Source organism: Podarcis melisellensis (assembly GCF_964234715.1).
Source record: "Podarcis melisellensis genome assembly, chromosome: 12".
In the NCBI taxonomy this organism is placed as follows: Eukaryota; Metazoa; Chordata; class Lepidosauria; order Squamata; family Lacertidae; genus Podarcis; species Podarcis melisellensis.
Genome location: NC_138544.1, coordinates 18,479,272 through 18,490,081, shown reverse-complemented (window position 1 = coordinate 18,490,081; position 10,810 = coordinate 18,479,272). Strand labels below are relative to the sequence as shown.

General features: G+C 40.3%; 1 protein-coding gene across 2 annotated transcripts in view; it reads left to right on the top strand.

Moving 5' to 3' along the window:
• The window catches only part of ZCWPW2 (zinc finger CW-type and PWWP domain containing 2), a 33,542-nt gene continuing 22,732 nt past the window's right edge, over positions 1–10,810 (top strand). The window contains exons 1-4 of one of the 2 annotated variants that reach the window (XM_081883417.1): positions 1–260; positions 1,303–1,439; positions 3,460–3,800; positions 4,756–4,915. In XM_081883417.1, coding sequence (XP_081739543.1) covers positions 3,514–3,800; positions 4,756–4,915 — 447 coding nt within the window. In that variant the 5' untranslated portion in view covers positions 1–260; positions 1,303–1,439; positions 3,460–3,513. The remainder of the gene's footprint in view (positions 261–1,302; positions 1,440–3,459; positions 3,801–4,755; positions 4,916–10,810) is intronic. The other variant, XM_081883416.1, reaches the window with a different exon arrangement.

Below are 10,810 nucleotides of genomic sequence, written 5' to 3'. Positions count from 1 at the left end.
ACGTGGCTCCGTTCCCCCTTTAACTTTTGCGCAAGGGTCAAACGGACGGCGAAGGGCGCCGTTCCCAGCGTGCAGCGCGGGGCGCGCGGAGCATGGCGGGATTTGTAGTGCCGAGTTTCTGACAGGGCTTCGTCTCTGGGGAGGTCGTGTCGTGAGGGGAGGCTGTTTCTCGTTTCTTAATGCCACGGCCTCGTCCACCCTGACCTTGGAGTGCGTCTCACTGGAATGAGTGGGACTTACTCGCGAGTAGGCATGCTTAGGTCTGTAGTGCCAGGATGCTCCCAGACAAAGGGCTTGGGTGCTTGGTTTTGTTTTATTTTTAAAACACTTCTTTATAATGCTTTGTAGTCGAGAGGATTCCATAAGCCGTAAAATATTTGCAGCAAGCAACATTTAAAATAATAATAATAATAATAATAATAATAATAATAATAGGCATAGCGCTTGGGAGACCATGGTGCGAGTCTCTCCTCAGCCATAAAGCTCGCTAAGTAACCTTGGGCCAGTCACCATTTCTCAGCCTAGACTACCTCCCAGGGTTGTGAGGATTGAAATGGAGAGGAGAATAGGCAAAGTATAAATGTAATGAGCACCAACACCCATAGCAGCCACGGGTCAATGCCTGGGAAAATGCTTGGGCAAACTAGTGTTTTATATATATTTATTTATTTGGTTTTTCAGATTAAAGTTTTACTATCACATATCCAACATATAACATAAAAACAAGATTAAAAGTGTTTCCTGGACTTTCCTCCTCCCCTTTGTGGGTCCCATTGTAAATCATTTCCTCCTGAATATTTTATAATATAATCCAAATCTTTTACATCTCCGTTATGTCCAAAATTCACCATCACACTACAAGTGTTATTCCAATCCTACTAACAAATTTAGCTGTTTACAATGGTTTTTCAGGTAAATTATAAAATTTCCCCCATTCCTTATTACTGTAATAATTTGGTCTTCTGATTGTTCTGGTAAAAAAAAAAAAAGGCAAACTAGTGTGTTTTAAGCAAGGGCTGGAAACTCTATGTAGTTGTTGGAGCTAGTGTGGTGTAGTGGTTAAGAGCAGTGGACATGTAATCTGGTGAACAGGGTTCGCTTCCCTGCTCCTCCACATTCAGCTGCTGGGTGACTTTGGGCTAGTCACACATCTCTGAAGTCTCTCAGCCCCACTCACCTCACAGAGTGTTTGTTGTGGGGAAGGAAGGGAAAGGGAGATTGTTAGCCGCTTTGAGGCTCCTCAGGGTAGTGATAAAGCAGGATATCAAATCCAAACTCTTCTTCTAACTTTACCTCGGCTAGGAGAGTATTTCACAAGGTAGCTGCCACCACAGAAAAGGCTCTCCTGGTTTCCACAGTTTGGGGTACAATCAGAAAAGTGTCGGCTGAAGATATTGGTGAACGGTGGTAGGTCTATATAAAAGAAGGTGTTCTCTCAGGTAATCTGACCCAAGTTACCTCAAATGAATCATTCAGATGCCACAAGCATGCCATTGGCATACTATTAAAAAATAATAATACTGGCTTTTATTTTGATGCTGAGGGTACATGGAAGTTGTAAAAAAAACTTACATGCGTGAACAGCACCAGTAAATGCCCATCTGGAAGCACCCTAAATCACCCAAGTTCCCAGAATAAAAACCCATAAAAACACCTGAAGTCACCTGGCTTGTTTTAAACCAGTCTTCGACAAGCTGATGCCTTCCATGTCTTTTGGAATCAGTCCCAGGCATCGTAAAAACTTCCAAACATGTCGGCTTGGTCATGTGGGGAGGAAGGGGAGCAAGGGGAGCCCAAGGCTTGCAGCTTATTCATGTTATGCTATATTTGTCAAAATGCAGCAAGAGATCTTGGCTGGATCATCTGTGCAACCAAGTTCCACACAAGGAAGTCAATCAGGCAGGTGGTCGCTGCGGAAAACCATTTCCCAAGCCCTAAGCTTGACATGTTTTCTGAGTGTAAGGCTGGCAAGGCTCCTTGTGCTGCACTTCCCAAGCACCTGGCAACCGGCTGGTTGGGACAACTTACCTGCCATTTCCCAGATGTCATTATGAAATCAGATGACTGACAGGTGGGTTGACTGCCCACATGTCGAAGTTGACCCACAGGGGTGGGGACAGATGACAATCTGGCCCACCAGGCTAAAAAGGTTCCTACCCCTGTGCTAAACCAAGGCTTAGTGTGGTATTTTCATATGACCAGTGAGTTGAAAAGTACAGTTTAAATTTGCTCCTTGCAGCATGACAACCTAAATACACTCCTAAGACATAATATATTTTTTTTTGCATAGAATGTTCATTCCCATCTTTTGTGGTATTGAAATGGTAGACAAAATATGAAAGCGATACACCTCTTGCCCACCAGTTTTTGAGACTCCCAGTCTCTTTACTGAGCTATGTGGGCCATCATCTGCTTCATCACAAGCCATTTGTACTTATTTTGTCTCACCTGGGACTTCATCTGCTTTACCACTATCTCTAGTCTCTAGCTTTCTCCTAACCAAGGATTCCATTTTATCTGGGTAGAACCTCATATTATGGCCCTATTTCTACAATCCTTTCGGCCTACAATAGCCATGGTTTTTAGTGAGCAATGGTTTATAGCCACACAGCCATCAGTATGTGATGAAGATCAATCACTGCTGATCACCGTTTGCTAGGGCGAGAGTGAGGACCCACGGTGGCTCTCCAGATATTTGAGTTCAATATCTGGAGTTCAGCTCCCATGAGCCCCAGCCAGTGTGGCCAATGGTCAGGGACGATGGGAGTTGTAGTCCAAAACATCTGCCATAGGTTGGAGAAGGTTCGCCTGGAGTCTAGTGACACCTTAAAGGCAAACAAATTATGGCATAAGCTGTCATAGAGTAGAGCCCACTTCATCAGATGCATGGAGCATGCTCCCAACTTACCGTATGCATATAAAACATGATTGTAAAGGAAGGGAAAATGTAAAGGTTGGGGTTAAATGGCAATATAATGCAAATACTAGACAACTGAGTTAGAGCTTATACGTATGCAAAATGACTTTTCACAAAAACAGTAAGTAGCTGGTTGTTATAACAACCAACAGCCTGTGGAGGGTTGCAGGCTTTTCATCCTTGTGCTAAGGGAAGGAAGGTGTCGGTACAGTCATTTATTATTCAGTCTTCATTTCTAGGAATGGTATAGTGATGAAGGGTTGTTCGCATTTAATTTTGGTATCTACTTTGTTCTCTTAAAGTTTACTCCTTCCTTACCCCTTTTGCATATTTTTTCTTCATAAATGTTTTGACTAGTAGATGTTCTAGTTTACCCTGGAAATAGGTCAATATGTGCTAATTTTCTGCAGTTTCCATCAACTATCACTTGCTTTTGAGAGCTTAGCTAGGGCTTTATGATTAATGGAGTTTAATAGTAGCTATTTGTTTTTGGGTTTTTGGATTTGTTTTAATTTGATGCTGTTCTTTTCTTTATATTTCAGAGGACACAAGTATTCATCAAGCTGTGACCTGTAAGAGTGAAGATCCTATATTATATGGATTCTATAACAGAGCATAATTTTTATTTCGATAAAGTATGGGTGCAGTGTGAGAACAGCAGCTGTTTAAAATGGAGAATCTTATCACATGATGATGCAACGCATATTGCTCCTAATGAACCATGGTATTGTTATATGAATCCTGATCCTTGGTTTAACAACTGTTCTGTTTCTGAAGAACATTTTCCAGAGGAGTCTCAGTTTCAAAAACATGGATTAAAATATGTGTATTCAAAGCTTCCTCTAGGAAGCTTAGTTTTGGTGAAAATGTACCGGTGGCCAAGGTAAGGTTTAAAAAGTTAACATTTACCGTAATTGCAGGTAACACAGATTCACTATATATTTTGAATGCAGTAGTCTGAGAAGACATAAAAACAATTCTAGCCTTGAAAAATGGGGGATAAAACAATTTTCCATTCTACTCCAGTTATTCTGTTCTGATATTGTCTCAGGAGGCCTAGTTAAAAAGTATACCAAAACAGTATGCTTCAGAAAAAAATAGGAGAAAGTGGAAAACATGTTTGTTTGTTTTAAAAAAAGATTGTTCATGATAAGCAAATGTTAGAAGAACAAGGAAAGCACAAGAACAAGGAAAGCAAGTAGGGGAGCGATCCTAAGCTCCCCATAAGGCTGGCTAAAGAGTCATAGGATGTGACAGAAATGCTGCTTCACCAGCAGAAAGGGCATTGTGCCAGCAGGTCAGCCCTGGAGGTTCTTCCCCAATGTACCTGAGGAAAGTTCCATGGGTGTAAATGTACCACTAGCATTGTTCGCACTGTTGGTGGGCTCCAAAATGAGGTATTCCAACAGCTTGTCAGGCATGGGCTTGGACCTAGATGACTAAAGTATTCCTCATTCTCTTAACATGCCCCCAAAGTGAGCCTTTAACTATGACAGTCGAGGAGCTGACATGGTTATTTTAGGATTTCGTTTTCTTTTTTTGCAACAGGATGAAAATATCCATGTACACACAGCTCCTGCCTGGCCATGCCAAACTAGCAGGCTGTGGATTTGTGAATGCTGTACTGCAGATCCCCATCAAGTACATAGGATTGCTCTGCAATGTGCCTTTATTTTGAAAGACAAGTTATTAAAGATCCCTGTGCTGCTGCTGTGTGTGTGTGTGTGTGTAAAGTTGCCAGTTATTGATGTTTCTGACTAAAAAAAATATTTGGGAGCATGTGTATTATATGCTTTTTCTTTCCCCAAACTGATTTTTTGAAAACATTTTATTTTAAGATGGCCTGCCATTCTTTGTCCTGATCCTACTAATGGACAGTATGTAACATACGACTCGGATGGAGATGTTGAAAGTCATCATGTAGAATTCCTGGGAAAACCCCATTCTAGGAGCTGGGCTGCTATAAAATATATTAGCATTTATTCTAGCTCATTTAAGGTAGGAGCTTTTAAAACTGTATTTTTTTTCCTTATTGATCATAACTTTAAAACCACATAATACATATCTGCTAGGTATGAACTTCCCTCATAACTAAAAAACAAAAACAAAAAAACACATCATAGAAGCAGAATGTTGGGAATGAAAATTTAGATTTGTCAACAAATTATTTAGGGTTATACAGAACACCCATTACCTCTGACTTATAGATTCCAATGTACGGCAGCTTACACCTACCACTTGAATGGTCAGCAAGGTAATTTTTGAAAGAACTGGTTTTTATTTATTTATGTATTGCTTGCTTTATTCTAGGCATTTGTACCCCGACAGCTGATGAATTATTAGGCCAAAATTCCAATGATCCTCTCTTTGGAGTAGCTGGAGAAATGAATTTGGTTTCTCCATTTCTCCAAAGGATGGTTGGTACTGTCAGAGATGACTTCACCCATTTGTTAAATAATACACAGATTCAAACTTGCAAGATTCACAGTTCTGGTTAGTGGCTGTAGATTTATTTTGAAAATTCCATACATTTCTGCATGGAAAAGGTTCTGCTATTATAAGCCTTTAAAAAATCTATGTAAATGGCATATATCGAGCTAATAATGTGAAGCCTGCCGGACCTGATGGGGTCTGTAAATGTACCAAATTCTAAATTGATCTAAAGAAAATTGCGTTAAAAAGGTTATTAAGATTTTCATGCCCCATCATTGAGGGCTGTGGCAGCAACTGTGGGCAAAAAAAGGAAGATAGGATATGCACAGATTGATTTTTGAAGCACAATTTTTGCCAGGATTACAACAGTATACAGTGCTCCCTCGGATTACATATGCTTTGGATTACATACGCTTCAGGTTACAAACACTTCAGGTTACAGACTCCACTAACCCAGAAATAGTGCTTCAACTTTGCTTCAGGATGAGAACAGAAATCGTGCTCCGCTGGCGGCGGCGGCAGGAGGCCCCATTAGCTAAATTGGTGCTTCAGGTTAAGAACAGTTTCAGGTTAAGAGCGGACCTCCGGAACGAATTAAGTACTTAACCCGAGGTACCACTGTATTATTATTTACTGTAGAATATAATGTGTTTAACAACAACAGTAGTATAACTATATAAAAGCCTTTTAACCTAAGATATTGGATGCTGTTCTTCAGAGTGAGGTGTGTGACTTTTTGTTTCGGTATGCTGGTCTAAATGCTTTTGGGATGGAATTGGATACATTAAACTGTTTAAAATAATGTTGCTGGTGGATTTTATGGACATGTACTGTATTTGTATATGGCTGTAAACCATTTTGAGAAACAATCTTGCCTAAAAAGCAGTCTAAACGTCTATAAAGTAAAGCATGAATTAAACTGTCAACATACCTTTACTAACAGTTTTGAGCAAGTTAGCTGTCTACCAACAGATGGATTTTCCATACACATGCTAGCGTTTACGGATTTTGTTTTTACTAGTCACAAGGGCTATATGTTAGCTTCAGGATCAGAGGCTGTGTATACAGTTTGTTTCCTCATTTGCACATTGTTGTACGTGTTAGAACAGTTGGATATGTTTCCACATCACCTGCTGTAAGTCCACATCTGTGGCTGGAGAGGGTTTTGAAGAATATATTTCAATATATTTTTGTAGTCCCAAGTCAATTTATGTGGTTAGTTGCATCACGGTTGGGAAGTTTTGATTGTAACCACTTTCCCATTCAATCTGATGAAAAAACTGTAATGGTTTTAATAATAATAATAATAATAATAAATTTTATTTATACCCCGCCCTCCCCGGCCAAGGCTGGGCACAGGGTGGCTAAAAACAAGTTGAATGAATACAACTTAAAAACAAGATTAAAATACAACATTAAAATATTGAAACATTAAAATATTAAAATGCAGCCTCATCACAGGAGGAAAAAGGAAAAAGAAAGAGGGGGAGGGAATCAAATTGGCTCCAAGCCAAAGGCCAAGCGGAATAACTCTGTCTTACAGGTCCTGCGGAAAGAAATCAGATCCTGCAGGGCCCTGGTCTCATGAGGCAGAGCGTTCCACCCAGGCTCTGGCTCTGGTTGGAACTAATCTAACTTCCTTAGGGCCCGGAACCACTGGGGTGTTGCTCTTTATGGACCTTGAGGCTCTCTGTGGGACATACCAGGAGAGGCGGTCCCATAGGTACGAGGGTCCTGGGCCATGAAGGGCTTTAAAGGTCAAAACCAGCATCTTAAATCTGACCCTGTACTCCACTGGGAGCCAGTGCAGCTGGAAAAGCAGTTAAGTTGATTTCACCACTCACTTCTGTTGAGCGGTTGTGGTGTGATGTTCTTTTACCTCCTTAATATTCAGCTGTCAGCAGTGGTTTTCAAACAGCAAATGTCAAGATCCATTCACTTTTTTATGTTATCAAAGTTAAGTGTTAGTTTTGGTACAACATAAAAATGCTGCTCAAATCTTTTCTTTTGCTCCTTTTAGTGTGGGTAAAGTTTCTTCCTATTTATTGTATGAACTCTTCTGTAGCTAAATCTCCTGCCAATCATTTAGTAGTTTGATAAAACACCCTTAAATCTCCTCTTATTTCTGCCATTTCCACTTCAAATGCCTGCCTATCAATAAATGCTCTTCTGTCCTCTGATTGATCTTTGAAACTCCATCATATTTTTTTCTTCTTCCTTTCATTCTCTACTTGGCCTGTTTTCTTTTTATGTGACATTGCAAATCTACTCCTTTCTTCTTCCCTTACCAAATTCAAGGACAGTCACTGTTGACTAAAGAAATGACTGATGACTGTTCTCAGGCCTTTTCCATGTCATTATCTGAGAGACGGAAAAGCCTGAAAGCAGATATACACAGTCAGTCTTTATTTGGCTGTTGTCATACTGTCTCCACTCAAGGCCATAATCTTATAGCTCTATTTGCAGGAAGTAAATGTGGCTTAGCTTCAGCTGCACCAGCTTACAGTCTTTATTCAACCTTTCTTGGAACATGCACCAGGCTAATGATCTATTGGTTTCACACATTTGTGTATTCATAAGCCATCCTTTAGGACAGGAATGCCCAACCTCTGGAAATGTAGGTTCACGTTAAGAATTATGTAGAAGAGGGAATTTCAGCAGATGCAAGTTGTGCTGCCATAGCGCTGCAGCTTTGTCGCTTGAAACACCCCAATTCTAAAATGCTTGCTATCACTGCTTTTAAAAGTTTCCTGGCTTTTTTAAGGCAGCTACTCCAAAAGCCGCATATGAATACTGTTATGTATTGAAGTACTCACCCTGGGTATAGTTTTCACTCAGGTCCACATCAGTTAATTTAGGCGGGAAATCCTGGGATGTTGTTGTTACAATGTTGACAGCCAGCTGCCTATAAAAGCAGGCCAGCTGAGCTGTTCAGTTCAGTTCAGTCCCAGCTTACTATAAAGAACCACTTGGAGAAATCTCTGTGTCGTCTGCTTTGTCAACCCACTACTTAATAAATACAGTAATATATATATATATATATATATATATATATATATATATATATATATTGGCACAACATTTGACCTCTGCTGTGTACTTCTCTCTGTATCCTATTTTCAGGACATTCTTCTTTGCGAGAGCTTTTTTGATTATGTATTATAGGGAAATGGTTGTGATTCTGTCTCAACATCTAATAAACAGATGACTTAACTGCCAGCTAGGTATGGGTGGGGGGAAACTTCTACCGTTAAAGGAATACTCTAGCTGAATGGGTAATCATTGCTCCAGAATAAATAGCACAGGTAACAACTTACTATTTTATACTTTTTAAGCCAGGCTTCCTCAACCTCGGCCCTCCAGATGTTTTGAGACTACAATTCCCATCATCCCTGACCACTGGTCCTGCTAGCTAGGGATCATGGGAGTTGTAGGCCAAAAACATCTGGAGGACTGAGGTTGAGGAAGCCTGTTTTAGGTTAGGCAATAGTTATTGAAACAACTGTATGGCTCCTCAAATGTATCCAAGCAATAGTGCTACATTTTGATGGCAAAAATGAGGGTGGTTACAGAGCCTAGTTGTAGGGTTCATAGATGATTCAAACAGCTTCTAAACACAGGATGGTGCTCTGTTGATCAAGAAGTGGCTCTACTTTATAAGCAGACAAGCCTGCTATTAAGATTAACTCAGATATAATTACCACAAATTGCACTTGACCCAAAGGCTTCTTGACATTGTGAATTCCTTTGTCGGTTTCTGAAATTAGCCTGTTCCTGATATTTTCCTTTATCCCCAAGTGGTTTACTATCTTCACAGATATGAAAACACCACAAAATAATAATAAAGCACACTATAGTGAAAACAACAAGAAGTAAACATTCATATCTTTTAATTACTGGCCAGAATAATTGCATATGCATAAAGTAGATTAGTCTTAAAAATAGAGGTGGCAGAGATAAAATGTGAAACCCAGAAACATTACCAATTAATAATTTTCAGAGATATTTAGAAATTGTTATCCTATGCATTCCATTAAGGAAAGCTTAGTTTAATAAAATTGTCTTAACTAGATCTAGTAAAAATATTAACTAAAGGCTTGACGTACCATGTTTTAAGTCCACTCCAGCTTCTGGTTCTGATAACATCTGAATACTTTTGCCTGCTTTTGGGTTTGCTGCTTTCGTTGTCACAGCTCCAGGAAAATGCAGGTATCTTTTTATTTTTTGTCAGTGCTGGTAAGTCAGTTGTACTGCACTTACCCTATTCACTGGTGTGAGATCATAACACTTGAATGTGCATGTAAAATATCCATCTGGGAGATGCTGCCATTCGGGGGCCCATATAGCATTTTAGAGTTTATCTGTGCTTTAGTTTGAAGCATTTTAATTATAAGTTCCTGAGTTATTCTGAAGTTCCAAATAAAAGTTTGAATATTTAATATTATGATCTAGAAATTGCTTTTCAAAAATCAGTTGCTCTTTTCTCCTGATGGAACCTGCCCAAAAGATTCTCAGTGACGGCTGCCAAGTCAATTACTTTTGGTGAATTTCTGTCCTGTTTATAAATCCAGATAATTTGCACTTTGTAAAAGGAAGTTTAAATAACGTTGCCTTTGAAATTTCTGGGTTGGGATCTATGTATCAATTCTGGTTTGGAATCCATGTGCTATAGATGTATAGCTGTTTGGTGAATTTTCCACTGATTAAAAAGTACTTAAATCTGTTTCCAACTAAATATGAGGCTCAGATAATAAACCCTTCCTGCCAGCAGCAGTTTTCTGGTTGCAGTCTCAGAAAGCAGCCAAGGTAGAAGGGAGGGAGGCCACTGGTATATGCAGGGAGTACGTTTCTGAGACTGCACACCAAATAAACTAGTACTGAGAGCAACTACAGCTAGGGACCGTTGCACTCCAGCAGTAGCTTCCATGGGCGTATCCCTTCAGAGCAGGATTAACCAAAGATCGTAATTCAAGCTGTGAAAAAAATTGTGGTGGGCTTCTGATGCTCATCTCCTGTTTGAAGTAAGCATTGCCAAGCCCCCAAAGTTTATTCCCAGGCTGAGCCTAGCAAACTTCAGTGGCATTGGTACCTCAAATTAAAAAAAGGTAAAGGACCCCTGACAATTAAGTCCAGTTGCGAACAACTCTGGGGTAGCGGCGCTCATCTCGCTTTACTGGCTGAGGGAGCCGACGTTTGTCTGCAGACAGTTTTTCTTGGTCGTGTGGCCAGTATGACTTAGCAGCTTCTGGCGAAACCAGAGCAGTGCATGGAAATGCCGTTTACCTTCCCGCCGGAGTGGTACCTATTTATCTACTTGCACTTTGACATGCTTTTGAACTGCTAGGTTGGCAGGAGCTGAGACCGAACAACGGGAGCTCACCCCATCGTGGGGATTTGAACCACCAACCTTCCGATCGGCAAGCCCTAGGCTGTATGGTTTAGACCACAGCGCCACCCACG